This window comes from Rhipicephalus microplus, chromosome 7 (genome assembly GCF_043290135.1).
Source record: "Rhipicephalus microplus isolate Deutch F79 chromosome 7, USDA_Rmic, whole genome shotgun sequence".
Classification (NCBI taxonomy): Eukaryota; Metazoa; Arthropoda; class Arachnida; order Ixodida; family Ixodidae; genus Rhipicephalus; species Rhipicephalus microplus.
In genome coordinates, this window is record NC_134706.1 from 81,096,781 (window position 1) to 81,111,881 (window position 15,101).

A 15,101-nucleotide genomic window follows, 5' to 3' on the forward strand; every position below is an offset into this window, starting at 1 on the left:
ATCTACTGCGCGCATTACGAGTGCCTTTATGACGAGCGCACGGCTCTTGAGGGAGCACCGGTAATCGATGGAAGAGCCGCCGTAGGGGGGTATTGGTAGTTGACGGAAGAGCTCCTCTTTGTGATACAATTTTCTAAGCGGGCGCGTCGCCGCGTGCTCCTGTCGCTTGTGTCCACGACCGGCTCTCTCGAGTCACTTCTGTCTGACATGAGTGCCGTGACATGAGGACGAAAGTTCGGAATCGGTGAATGTGTGGTGCGGTGGTGCAGAAGTGGCGGCTTCAGCGCGAGGAAATTTTCTCGTGCGACTCCAAGCGCCGTGGCTTTCGCGGGCCGAAGTCTGGCCGCTTTCCGGAACTAGAGGCGAAGCTTGCGGCCTACGTGAGTTTTCTTTTTTTTTTTTTTTTTAAGATGCGATTTTGGGGGGGTCGTCTTACATTCGAGTCGTCTTACAATCGTGTAAATACGGCACGTGCAAGACCAGCACACACACGCACTTCGAACTGCGCTTATTGTTTGCCACAACTGCTTGGCGAAACCACGGTCTTTTTTGAAGCGATCGTGTATGGTGATGATGAAATGCACATCTATTGACGAAGCCAAAGCACTGCTTCTTGCAACAACCGCGGCAAACAAAGCCACGGAAGACGCATTCATAGATGGCAACAACGGACTGAAGGCATGTGCACATCTTGCCCACAAAGATTGAAAAGGAACTACAGTATTTACTTGCGTAATCAACCCAATGTTTTTCTCGAAATATCGGAACAATGTTGGTGGTGCGTTTATTATGCGGGGCAAATTTTACGAAAACTTTTTGGGATGTGCAAGAAATGCGGTAATGCAAAAAAAAATAGTTAAATCACTTAGCCTTTCGCAATTGACATACACGTACGCTTTCGGAAACAGCTTTTTTTTTTTTTTACCTCACACATCTTTGGGGGTTGATGGCGCAATCTTCTGCTAGACGTTCCCGCGCTGCTGCTCGTGCACGCCATAAAAACGTTTTGCTGCTAACTTTTCTCGCAATCGTTTAAGAGCAACAGTGGTATCTGCTGTGATCTTGAGGGGCACCCAGAAGCGTGTGCTACGACGCACTTTGCCAACTTGGCGGCAAGCTTGAAAATCACGTGCATGTCGTTGGGCCTTAAATTTTCCTATTTGCAGGAAGCGACCGTTGGTTGGCGCGGGCAGTTTCGTGACCTTTCCTTGCTGTCTGCTTGTCAGCTGCGATGTCTCTATGGCCGCCCCGTTTGTGAAACCCGCTCTATCTGCTCGTGCCACGCACAGATAGAAAGAACAACAAGGCGAGGGGGAGGGGGTTGGAGTCGAGGTGGCCAAGAGGGGTTGGCATAATAATAAAGAACTGAAGAGATCTAACGGGCAAGGAGGCACCAGGTGTCGGTTAGCAGGACGGCAGCAGATGAGTGTAGGGGGTGCGTTTATTTTGCGAGGGGAAAAAATCCAGAATTTGACAGCTTAAGTTGGGGGGTGCATTTATTATGCGAGTCCATTCATTACACGAGTAATCACGGTATACTTTTAGCTGCATATGGAGTGCACAGAAGTGTGTTCGTTATGAAAGCGGTCATCGATAGCTACTATGCACTCCGATGGTATGCGACTAACCAAGTGGTAGAGTAAAGGCAGTAAAGTCTTGAAAAGGCATGAAACGTTTCAGCGTTCCTGTCATTTTCGACTTGCTGCTGTGGTAGAGTGGACTTTAGCACTTCGCTTTCGATTGACCTCATGCGAAGCAGAGTGTCTGCACAGCCAGCTGTACTATCTCTTAATGGTTCGTTGACATGTAGGTTAGAAAAACATACGCAAGTCATTTATACAAGCATAAATTTTCCGTGCCAACGTTACGATTAGAAAACAGATTTCACTAGTTTTTAAGAGGGGCTTGGACAGCAAAGACAGGCGTGGAACTACTGCTGCCCATTGCTCGGTTCCCTTTAAAAGCAAACTCCACAAAATTTTGCTAGTAGCTTGAATGGACATGTTACTACTAGATGTCCTGTGAATTTGGCAAGAAAATACAAAGCTATTTCTGAAAATAATAAAAAATATATAATTTGATTATTTCTATTTTTTGAAGGAACATTTGTGAAAACGATTTTGCATGTAAAATCGTGAGATCTCTTCTGGTTATTACATGTGCCCAAGGTATCCTTTTGAACCAAAATATTAATTGTAGGCATGCCCAATCTTTAGTTAAATATTTAGATGTTTGATGACAAGATTGTTCGTAAAAATACAATTATGGTGGCAACACTATTATCTTGGTTCAAAATGGGCACACCCTATTCAGAAAGAATGCACAAAATTTTTGACATGATAGCTGTAGTGGTTACAGTGATAATGTTCCTTTTTGACGAAGAGTAGTGGTAAGAGAAAACGCCATATAAAGGTCGAGTTGCCGTGGTGCAGACATGGTATCAGGTGTGATTGGGGTCGTTTTTAAATTTATTCGACTGCGCATACAAACTCGTCACTTTGTCGAAGCACTTGTCTGTAATGCTGGAATAACGTGCTATGAAAACTGAAGAATGGCATTTTCAGTTGATTTTTCTTGTCATTCCCCCTTGATGATATGAAATTTAGGGTCATGCGAATATTTTCACTACCCTTTGAGTGTCGTATCACCGAGATTCTGCTGGACATAGATTGGCATCTACACAAACACATTGGGACTGCCATGCAGTACTGGGAATTTCCTTCAAATCCGGAGACATTGTTACTACACACCGAACACAGCTCCATGCATCACTCTTAATCATGAATGTATTCAAGCAGAAGTTGCTGATCTTGTACATTTAGCTTTGTTCCTCCGTTTTCTCTGGCCTCTCGACAAGACCAGCTAATCTGTGCTATTTGCCCTGACGTTGTGTGCAGAAATTGATTGGCTCCACTCTCTGTGCAGCTTTGCAAGAGCGCAACAGTTATGCAGTGGGAGTGTGGCGGAGGGTGAAGATGAAGTTGGACGGTCGTGACCCTGACAGCACCAAGCGCTCCAGCGTCGCCGAGCAGGTGATAACAGCTGCCATGCATCACTTGCTATGAGTGCATTGATTGGTACTACATTCAGTTCGTATAGTCGCACAGACCTCGAAACTCAATTAGAATACATTTTCGTCTGTGTTTGTGGCTGATATTGTACAGATGATTCATCTGATCCCAGCAGTGCAATATAACAGTCATATTGTATTCAAATTTTCGTGCCAGAGCTCCTTCATTGAAAAAAAAAAAAGCCAGGCCTGCACGCAAAGCGCAGCACAGTCACAGCGAAAGCTAGAAGAGCGGCCTTTCAGAGCCTTTTAAAATGCTCATTGGGTGACTACTGCGAGCACACTTGTTTGATACCCACTAGGGCATAATAATAAAATTTTTTGGGTAGTAGGCTGGCATTCGCTATGCTGTTTTTCATCATTCTTCTGAGAAGTGTGGTATCCGCTGAACACTTGCAAGGGATTTTGTGCCAATGGTGCATGCAGTGGCTGACGACGATAGGGAATTATGCGTGAAGTGGGTATGCGCCACAGTTAAAGCTTTTTTAATGAATTGGAGCATTTGACGACCTATTTGTTACACTATTCACATTGTGTGACGCCTCGTTGTTCTTTTTCTGTTCTAAAACGCTTTATTATTCATATTAACGCGACTGCTTTCCCGCCATCAAGCCTGCCTTAGACAAGTTTGCAACAAGTCCCAAGCACCAGCGTGGCTCAGTGGTAGAATACTGGGCTGGCACCCAGTGGACCCAGGTTTGAGCCTCACTGTGTCATTGGTGTTAGGTTTTTTTCTAATTTAGCGCGATGTGGTTACTGGCCCCGGTGGGGGCGGCAGACAACTGCACGTGACCCGAGTTGTGATCTCATAACAGCTTTCTTTGTTAAACAAGCTCTTTATGCCATGGTATACTTTCATTGTTCCCATGACAATCGAATGTGGTTTGATGGCAAAATACACCAGTGTCCCTTGCTTGCATTATATGGGGTTCGTACGGGTGTGGCCTCTCAGAAATTGCTTTCTCGCGAACGTTGTCTCTACCCTTCTCTTTCACAGGTGGATCACATCATCAGCGAGGCCACACGCCTGGAGAACTTGGCACTGCTGTACGAAGGCTGGACGCCTTGGGTGTGATCCGCCACCCACATCAGCCCCCCCTGGGAGTGGGGGGCAACTGGATTTCCTGGCTCCAGCAGACGACGCGGGACAGCAGACGACGACAACGATGGCACCCAAGATCAACAGCAAAACGCAAGGCAGCCCCCCTCTGCAGTAACCCCTACTGGGGAAAGAAAAAAAAAAGATAGAAAAGAAAATGACAGGGTGAAGAAGAGGAGAGCCGGTGTGCGCGCCTCGCAGTAATGTCATCGCCACGACAACCACCGCCAACCAACACACTCCTTACGTCGGCTTTTAAAAGCAGAACGCTCTCCTGAAGTCTCTCTGTACGACAAGCGACCGCCACGGGGAAAGAAACAGACTCCGGGGCTGCCAGCACGCCCCAGCCAATGACCGTGGTAGCCATCTTCCTGTCCTCCTCCCCAACAGCCTCCCTCTCGCACCCATGGAGCACGCTAGACATCTGTCGCAACAACTAGCATAATACGCCTCTGCCAGCGGCATTTGCTGCCGAGCCTGGCTTATAGAAAGAGCACAAATGTCGTCGACAGGAGGTTACGCGTTTCAGAGTCTGCTTCGGGGGTTTGTCTGAGGAGGGAGAGTTGTCAGTGGCCGTTGGTAGGTGACGCCACTGCCTGTGCTCCGGGAGGGGGAGGGACTCATTCACAGGTGGCGAAACCTGGTGTTTTGTTCGATTTTCGACACCGCTAGTGGGAGTTGCCCTACAAGTGTTTTGAAAGGCTGCAGAATTGCTTTGGCAAAAGGAAGAAGTTGAAGTGGAGTAATAAGCAGCAGCAGCTTGTGTAGCCTATGCCCTTTGCCATGCTATTTCCCGGCAAGTGTATGACAAACATGCTGTGTGCTTCCTACCTTTTTTTTATGGCCTGTTTTTTTAACCTTTCTTTTTGTGTGTGAACTTTATGCAGCCCCTGCTAGCAGTGTTATTTCTCTCCTAGTTTTATGTGTGCCCCTTGTAGTAGATGCGTGAAGTTTGTTTTTTCTTGTGTGCTGGAAGTTTTGTATGTCAGAAGATCAGGTGGACACTGGTTAAAGCAGAGACTTGGAGAGTCATTCACGTAGCTTGCAATCGTAACGTGTACCTTTTTTTTTTTTTTAACGTCTGTTCTCACTTAAGCACATTTCCTAATCTGACATACAGCATTCTTTTGTGGCAATTCACAGTAACAGTTTGCAGTTTGGGATAATCGGGTGTAGATGTCTTTTTCTGTCTTCGTTGTGTTTGGGACTCGTCTTTCTGCTTTTGTCTTTTTTTTTTGCAGGCCCGATTGATTTTTCTCCTAGTGTACCAGAACGCATCAATAAAAGCCATCGGTTTCAACTTTTTGTTGGTGTCACTTTATATATTCTTCTGAATGTCGCATTATACTCTTGAAAGTGTTCATCATTTACATTGAAAAATCTTCAAATGATACCCTTAAGAATAGTTTGTTTTTGACAGACAGACAGATAGACACAGGATTTTGTTGGGTCATGATAAATGCTACTCTTTTAGAGCAAAATCATACCTACCATTAAGGATAGTTTGTTTTTTGGGGAAGAACTTCACCTCGTAGGCCCGTATAAATGGATTGTATATGTGGGAAAATCTTCATGTCGTATACCTTCAAGTGGGAAAATAGTCTCGTGTGAGAAAAGTCTCGCCTCATATCACCGTAAGAGTAGTTTGTATGTCCCCTTCAGTTGCAGTGGCTATGTGTGTGTTCACTATGTTTTTATACTAGGTTGTCAACTTGAGGCCAAAACAGGACGGAATGCATCATTCATTAAATTAATTGAACTTTCTGCATTGTCGGTAGGACTTGACCACAGTCGGCTGCGTATGGCCGTAGCCAATCAGTTTCGTAGAGGCACTACAGTGTTCAATAAACAGTTCGACGTGGCGCGTTCCAGAACGAACGTCAAAAGCATTACTTTTCTTTTCTCGAAATTAAGGCAATGAAAAACTAATTGCACACGCATCAGGAGCCTATTATTTTTTTCCCCTCAAAATGAAACATGACTGACTGCGTAAAAAAGTATTCTATTACATACAATTGACAATTAGTTGCTGAAACTCTGATGAAACAACACATCATTTTCTTTCTTGAATTGTAATACTGAGTGTGTTGGAATTCTGTTTGTGAATTGGACACATTCATCGATGATGCATGATAATTTGTGCCTGAAGGGGATATGTGGGGGAAAAGACAGTCCCTTCTTGCACCCACAACTCTTCAGCATGGTCGGAAAACTCTACTGATTGGTAGTCGATGCTACTGAGAAATACGCGGGGCAAACGCTAGAGTGCAGCGCGCGATTTGGACTTCACAATTCTCAAGGTCAGCTAAAAATTGTTTTCTACTCTTTTTTGCAAATGATGCCCCATGCAAGAATTCACGGCCATCGGTTGTCGCGAGAATCGTGAGCTGCACAGTTACCGTGACCGCCAAAGGAGGTCGCCACATGCTCGCGGTCATGCACAAAGTAAGCCGTGTGCTCGAAGAAGCGCTGAAGGTCACGACGTTACTTCTTCCACCTGCGCCGTACCTCTCAGCTTTGCTTCCAGCGTGCTTGTCGGGACAAGATAAGAAATACAGCAATTACAGTCTGGGACGAATCTTTAGATCCGTTCGAACGTGACTGATTCTGGAAATATTTGCGGTAGGTCGATTCATAAAACAAATTCCTGTAATGAAGCCATTCGGTTGTTATAATTGTGAAAGTGTTATCAGGCCCCGTTAAGAGTAATACGGTAAGAGTAAAACCTTTGTAGTTCGTATACGTGGAGAATTTTCACCTCGTCAAAAGGGTTTCGACATGGGCTTGGTTCATTAGGACGAGTAGTGTTGCACATAGCACGGGACAAAGGAAGGAACACGATGCGCTACTGTGGGAGTTATCGTGTTATTTTTTTTGCGCAACACTACTAGTTCCAAGTTCTCTTCATGGTGGGCGTCATTTTTTATTTGGAGCTGGCACGCTAGCCGACATGCAGCTAACTCCTTTGTTGGTATTACAAGTTAGTGAACACTACCCTTTTCATGTATGTAGAAAATTTTATGCGTTGCTGACTCCTCCCACGACGACCTGCTCTGGTTGTTGTAGCAAACGCATGAAAGAACAAGCTGGCTATAAGAAGCTTCGTTTATTTGCTAATCGGTTACTGTATTTGATACTACTATTGCTCCTTTTTGGTGATGTGGAGATGAATCCTGGCTACACCAATGAAGGTGAACTATAATTAATAATTTGCAGGCAAGTTAAAATAGCATGATGAAGAAGCTCAATGCTATCCAGGAAAAACTACCAAAACATGAAGCAGTGCTGTCTGAAATAAACGATAAATTTGGTAAAGCTGAACGTCGGATTCAAATCCTTAACGATGCAGTAGAATGACATGGAACTCTGGTCGAACAGTTCGAAAAGGAAGTTCAGAAATTGCGAACGAAAAATACAGACCTGGAAAGTAGAAGTCCAAGGGCCAACCTGGTTTTTTACGGGGTTGAAGACAATAAGGCAGAAACGTGGGCTCAGTCTGAAGAACTGATCTGCCTAACTCGTCTTGAAATGCAGCTGATGTCAGTGTAAAGAGCACACCGCATTGGTTGATTTAACAAAAAGTACAACCGGCCAATTACTGTTAATTTCGCCTCCAACAAAAAAAAAAGGATGTTCTCAAAAACGCTAAAAAATTCAAAGCGTCTGATTACAGTGTAAGATGGAGGACTATGCTCCAGAAATCCGAGAGGTCCGAAAGAGACTGTAGAACTATGCTAAAAGCCGACTACAGCGGGAGTAAGGTCAAGCTAAGTTTTGACAAGCTTACTGTGGATGGTAAGGTCTTTAGGCGGGACAAAATCAAAGAAAAGGTAGTTCCTGCTCAAAAGAATTAAGTGACACCCTACATGTAAGACTCTCATCTTTACGCAACCTAACAGCTGTTGTAAACTGTAGAAGTCGTGTGAATAAAATAAATGAATTCGCTGGCTTGATTGAATCGACGAAAGCGGATATAGTGTTTGGGACAGAATCGTGGCTGATATACCGTCACTCAGTGATCGTGAAGTGTTTCCTGGCCACTTTAACGTTTACCGAAATGATAGGGCAAGAACAGGCGGAGGGGTGTTTCTATTGGTTCACCCTTTTTTACGTTCATCTGAACTTAATATCGGACATGATGACGTAGAATCTGTCTAGTGTACGGTGACCCTTACGGGCAATACGAAATTTATTGCCGGAACATTTTATTTCGAAGACATCGGACCAGCTTATTCTTGCGGGTGATTTTAATCTACTCAATGGAACGCGTATCACCTTGACTGGTTGTCGCTAAAACACTAACATGGAAAACATTGTTCACGTGTCATATTTGATCTTACTCAACATGTTAGTGTGGCCACAAGAAAACAACATTTTGGACTTGCTTTTTTTGCAATTCGCCAAATGTAGTAGAGTAGCTGTTACATGCATTCTCGGTATTAGTGATCATCTCGCTGTTGTAGCAACAATCAAACATTAGATCAAAAAACCAAATCCACGCCAATTTAGGAATGTTTATTTTTATGACAAGGGTGATTATACTCTGCTATATCACAGGGATTATTTGCTCATTTGTATGTTTCTGATTGTCATTGTGAGAACCTCGATGTTTTACAGCTTTGGTGTCTCTTTAAGACAAAAATTACGGAACTAACGGAGAAGTATATGTACCAAGCACTAATGCGGCTAAATTCAAAAACTTCGAGAAGCCATGGGTGTCAACGGCGATTTTTAAAATAATAACGAGAAGACGAGGAGTATACAAGGCACTTAAAAGAACTCAAAGTATTTATCAGTACAATTTAGTTGGTTTAGGTCAGTGGGAGTAACCAATGAATATAAATCTAAAGAACGTAGTGCAAAGAATCAGTACTTCAGTCGGCTGAATGAAAGCATAAAAACTAACCCCAACCTTCTTTAGAGATACGTAAGGAACTGCGGTGCTGACCCAACTGGAGTGGACGAAATTGTTCATGACAATAAGATCCTGTCCAGTGACATTGATACGGCAACATGTCTCAATGATTTCTTTCATTCCGTATTTTTACCTGTCAAGGATACTGTGAAACTATCCGTGCTGGTTGAGCCCCCTTCAGTATAACTAAATCCTTAATGCTACTGGTTGAACTTTCTGTCAATGGTATCAAATCCCTGTTTTAAAAAAAACATAGATGAAACTAATACGCTTGGCCCAGATGACATTTCCCCCCGCTTATTGAAGCGCTGTGCCCAGCCGATTGCATCTTATCTTTATCTAATATACAACAAATCTCTCGTTACTGGAATTCTGCCTGAAGACTGGAAAATGGCCTTTGTGGTTCCTATTTACAAGGGTGGCTCCAAGAAAGAGGCAAACAACTATAGGCCCACTTATTTAACATCAATTCCTCGCGAGATATTGTAACATGTATACTGTATAAAGACATAATGAAACACCTACTCCAACACAAATTATTAGCCGATGCTCAGCATGATTTCCGCAAGAACCTGTCTTGCACAACGCAACTGATCGAATTCTACCACGATTTAGTGACTGGGGTGGACCATAATGGATGAAAACTGACGGCATTTTTTTTTAGATTTCAGAAAAGCGTTTAATACCGTGTCCCACACCTTGGTTTTTCACAAACTTGAAATGGCAAATATTGATAAAAATGTGCTACAATGAATTGCCAGTTATCTGTCACAGCATCGACCATGTGAATTGATCTGAATGGTATCACTCATTCACGGTAGAAGTAACATCGGGTGTCCCTCAGGGGTTCGTTCTAGGGCCGCTACTGTTCTTAGTTTACATCAACGACATTCCTGACGGGATATCCTCTGAAGTGCGTTATTTGCCGACGACTCCGTTGTATGCAGAAAAAGAAATGAACAGGACCACATTGGATTGCAGGCCGACTTTGCCAGAATTGAATTGTGAAATGGTGCGAGAAGTGGAAAATGCAACTTAACGTTAAAAAATGTGTCCGTGTGTCTTTCACTAAAAAAAAAAGAAAATAGATGAAACGCGTTATTTTCTGAACGGTGACTTCATATTTCATCAGCAACCAACGTACAAGTGTAACCTTTGCAAGCGACTGTTCTTGCAAGGGGCATGTGCATATGCTGTGCTTGCGAAAGCTGCCAAAGCAACTAAATTTCATTCAGCGTAACCTGAGATCCTCACCTGCTGCTTTAAAAAATACTGCTTATATTTCATTTGTCCGCTCGATTTTGGAATATGTGTGTTGTGTGTGGGATCCACAACAAAAGTCTCCATCACGCAGGGGCGGCGCCAGGGGGGGGCAAGGTTGGGCTGGAGCCCCCCCCCTGGCGCCGCCCCTGCGTAGAAAGTAGAATGAACTTAATCTATAAAGGCAAGGGAGAAAAGGACAAGATTCGCTCGTATAGACCACTAACCATTACGTCGGTACTATACAGGATGGCGATGCAAGCAGTAAAAATGAAAATAGAAACATGGGCCGAACATAATGATATTTTGGGAGAACTTCAGAACGGATTTCGAGTTGACAGGCGGTTAGACGATAACCTGTTTGTTCTCACTCAGTGTATAGAAATATCTAAAATAGAGAATAGGCCCTTGTACGTGGCTTTTCTGGACATCACTGGGGCATACGACAACGTTAATCAGGAAATTTTGTGGGATATATTGAAAGGAATGGGCATGGGCGACGACTGTATACAGCTTTTGAGGGAGATATACCGAGAAAATACAGTTTGCATAGAGTGGGAAGGAATGCGTAGCAAAGAGAACGTTGAGGTTAGCAGGGGTCTGAGACAGGGATGTCCTTTGTCCCCGCTGTTATTCATGCTGTACATGGTGAGTATGGAAAAAGCGCTAGAAGGTAGCAACATTGGTTTTAATCTGTCACACAAACAGGGCGGCATGATGATTGAGCTTCCAGGTTTATTTTATGCGGACGATATCGTCTTATTTGCGGACAGTCGAGATGATATACAGCAGCTGGCGAATATATGCGGAAGGGAAGGTGAAGCTCTTGGACTAGGATTCAGTGTAACGAAGTGTGGATTGATGGTATTCAATGATCCCTGTGATCAGACGGTGTCCATACAAGGCCAAGAAATACCGAGGGTAAGTGAATACAAGTACCTTGGAGTATGGGTAAATGAGAGTGATAGATACATGGAGGTACAGGAAAAAGCCTCGGCAGCAAAAGGAAAGAGGAATGCGGCAATAATGAAGCACAGAGCGTTGTGGGGATACAATAGGTATGAGGTGCTTCGAGGTCTGTGGAAGGGTGTAATGGTTCCAGGACTTACTTTTGGGAACTCAGTGGTGTGCATGAGGGCAGAGGTGCAATCGGGAATGGATGTAAATCAAAGGACTGTGGGACGCCTCGCGTTGGGTGCTCACGGGAAGACGACAAACGAGGCTGTAAAGGGCGATATGGGGTGGGCAGGTTTTGAGGCGAGGGAAGCGCAGAGCAAAATAAGGTTCGAAGAGAGGCTAAGAAATATGAAGGAGAGTAGATGGGCAGAGAAGGTGTTCCGTTATTTGTATAGGAAGAGCGTGGACACACAGTGGAGAAAAAGAACTAGAAGACTCACTAGTAAGTATACGGCTGGTATTGTAAGCCATATGTCAACAAAGAGCGTTAAGGGAAAAGTCAGGGAGGCGGAGAGGATTTACTGGATGGCAGCTATGGGGAAAAAACCGGCTTTGAGTAACTACCGAAAGGGCAAAAATGAAATAAGGAGGGAGGCATTTTACGATAATTCAAGGGGAAGCGCTTTACTGTTTGAAGCGAGATCGGGTTGCCTTAGAACGTGTAGTTATAAAGCAAGATTCAGTAAAGAAGAAGAACAATGCACATGCTGCGGGAAAGATAAGGAAACGGCGGAGCATGTTCTGATTGAATGTGGAGATATCCACCCAGGTGTACGTTTGGGCACGAGCCTACAAGAAGCCTTGGGTTTTAGGGACAACAATGGAAAGCTGAACACACCCGCGATTGAAATAAGTAAGAGACGGTTAGAGTATTGGTGGCAGAAAATTAGAGAGAAAGGACAAAAATAAATATTGGAAAAATAAAATATGGACAGTGTGCCGTAAATGGCAGAGAACTTAAGCTGAGAATTTACCTTTTTTTCCATTAAGATAGAATTTATCGAAGTAGAGGCATTAGGCCAACATAAAAAAAAGAAAAAAGGTTTTTTTTTTTTTTTTGTCGAGCCTGGTGGCATACTTGTCACCACCCCGTTATAAAGGGGACGCTCATAGCATCCATCCATCCATCCAGCCCCCCCCCCCCCCCCCAAAATTCTCGCCTGCCCCCCCTATGCCCACCCAAGTGCCCGGAAGCATATATTGAAAACCTAGTAGGAGCAGAGCTAGCTTGCCCCCCCCGGAGGAACTCACTTTTCGTAGTTGCCCCCCCCCCAGTAAAAACATCCTGGCGCCGCCCCTGCCATCACGTACATCACAACAGACAAGTACATCAAGTAACCGCATCATCTGTCCAAAAGATGTGATCATCCCTTTAAAATTCAAAAATACCGGACTAGAACGAGCCTGTATGCTAATTATTTTTTTGTTCACACCGTAGTAGAGTGGAATCATTTGTCTTTCGACAAAGTGTGATGATTTGTTTTTTTTGTTAAAGCTGTAACCCCCCTGCTTACTCGCCTTTTGGCGCAGCAGGGTATTCTGAATAAATAAAATGAATAAATATGGGTCAGTAACCTGTTTTTTTTTAACAATATTGCTGAAAAACTTGGAAATATTGCTGGAATCATTATACACATCAAAATTTTAAATTGCACACTTTCCACACCTTGCTTTTACCCGCTCATTTGTAGCTACTTGTTGCAGTAACTCCCGTTTTCACTGGGAGTCCTTGTGGCTCCTTGTCTGATAACGTTTGAGGGAACCAAAGGCGGCGGCAGCGGGGAACACGAGGGGGGAGGGAGCTGGAGCCTCCCCGAAATGTTAGCATGTGGCCGAGTTCCCCTAAAAGCACAGCGCCTCGATTCCCCGCCAACCAGCTGCCGTGAAGGAAATTGTGTGATGATAAGATTAGCCGAAGAGTCTTTCTCTGGCACTGTAATGAAGAGAAAGCGTTCGAGGGTGTTTTCTCACAACGAGAAAAAGATCGAAAGAAAAGGGCGACGTTCTGTCCCATAACAAGAATCGTCATTTTTTGTTGCGTTTCTTTTCTTGAATTATCACATGCCCGGCACTTTCAAGCCGCGAGCAGTATGCACGCTATTAGCGTGCCCTAAATATCACTTGATAGAAAGTGGTCAGTGCCGAGTTTTCAAGAATTCAAAAGTAAGCGCAAGCAAGCCGGATGGCGCTTGTTGTTGTTCTCAGACAAAAAAAGGAAAATTGTATTATTTTTTCACTCATCTTTTCGTAGAGTGAATGATCGCGACATTGCACTCAAGAGAAAATAGCGATAAGATATGGGTGTCCTTGTGCCGCTAGCAACAGTCGTTATCCGCCAGTATTATCGCCGCGCTGCCTGCATTGCTTGGTCCCAATATGACATACGTACGCATTATCAGTGTGATCTACAACATTCATATGATAGCATAGCCAGTCTAGATGCGTGCGCGCCTCTGGACCGGCCGTGATGACCTTCCTTCACGATTGACTCAGACGCGGATAACACAGCTAGAACATATATTTGTAGCCTGTTTTTCATCAATGTCTTTGGTGTGGTTGCGCTTATTTGTGGTTTAAACACTCGCAGTGTTCACCATTTTTATGGCGGCAGTTAATAATTCACCTGTGCCACAGCAGCACCTAAATCATTAACAAAAATTCATCGCATTTCCACGCTACCGCAATTTTTTCTCCGAATCGAAAAAACTGCACTTGAAGGCTATGTTTTGGCCAAGAAACATTAATCACTTAATCACGCTTGTGACGAATCTGGCTATACTATTTTTTCTCTACTTTCTTAATAAATGAACACTGCAAACCTTTTCTTATTTTTTTCAGCTGCTTACCGCTTTGAACCACGCGCGCTTGTTGTCCTGCCAGGCCCGTCACGCAGCGGCGGTTAGGCGAACCAATCTAACGACTGCCAGCTCGAGGAGGACGCGGCGGTTGATATAAACAACGACCGTCGGCAACTCGCTTGTTTTAACGTGTCCAACTTTGAACTCTTGCTGCGCACCGACCCGTTCCTTCCGGAGTCCCTGAGCGCCGAAAATAAAGGTGCGTTCCTTCTGCATGCAGCATTTAAGTTGTTTCTGTGAGCGACTGATGCGTCCGTTACCCAGAGTGATGTCTCATTTCCTCTAACAGTGTGCTTCATTGGTTTGGTTGGGTTGGTGCTGCATTGTAGACGACGGCTAAAGCAGCGTGAAGAACGGAACGATCGAGAAGGGAACACACACGTTGTGCTGGTGTTTGCGTTCCCTTCTCGATCGTCCCGTCCTTCGCGCTGTTCTAGTCGTGTACCCCATTCCTCTTTTCGTCGGGCTGTAGTAGTTGCGAATGCCATTTGCGCAAGAGAGAAAATACAAACAAGAACACGAAGGAGAGAAACAACGAGACAAACGTGTTCTTTTTATCCTCGCCTTTCTGCGCAGATGGCATTTGCAATTGACCATCGAAAGTTTTCCTCTAGGACTGCAGTATTTGCCTGTGTTTTCGTCTTATAAAAAGCCGTGTTTGCCCTTCTACGAAGCACTGAACCGTGGGTGTCAGCGGGATTTTGTCTTGGGTGGTGCGAACCCGTGTCCCATCGTGGTTTGGGTAGGGGCCGGCACTCATGTAGTCAAGGTGGGTGGGGGGGGGGGGGGGGCATGTGCTTATAGTGCGACTTAAAGGAGGCAGTGCCCCTTTCGCACCCCTCTTCCGACGCCCATGCATTGAGCCTGGGCTTTGGTAAGCTGGGGAGTGGTGTGACGATGGGGTGGACACACCAAGCCAGTGCCTCCCCCCACTCCCCGAAA

General features: G+C 44.6%; 2 protein-coding genes across 5 annotated transcripts in view; both read left to right on the top strand.

Annotated features, from left to right (window-relative positions):
- nonC (serine/threonine-protein kinase Smg1) overlaps positions 1-4,350 on the top strand; it is a 195,597-nt gene extending 191,247 nt beyond the window's left edge. For all 4 annotated transcript variants that reach the window (XM_075869329.1, XM_075869330.1, XM_037430511.2 and 1 more), the window contains 2 exons: positions 2,926-3,032; positions 4,068-4,350. In XM_075869329.1, the coding sequence (XP_075725444.1) occupies positions 2,926-3,032; positions 4,068-4,145 (185 nt within the window). In that variant the 3' untranslated portion in view covers positions 4,146-4,350. The remainder of the gene's footprint in view (positions 1-2,925; positions 3,033-4,067) is intronic.
- Positions 4,351-14,222: 9,872 nt separating this feature from the next.
- The window catches only part of LOC119179806 (rac GTPase-activating protein 1), a 45,651-nt gene continuing 44,772 nt past the window's right edge, over positions 14,223-15,101 (top strand). Inside the window, exon 1 of the mRNA XM_037430924.2 lies at positions 14,223-14,358. The gene's annotated coding sequence lies outside the window, so the exon portion shown is untranslated. The remainder of the gene's footprint in view (positions 14,359-15,101) is intronic.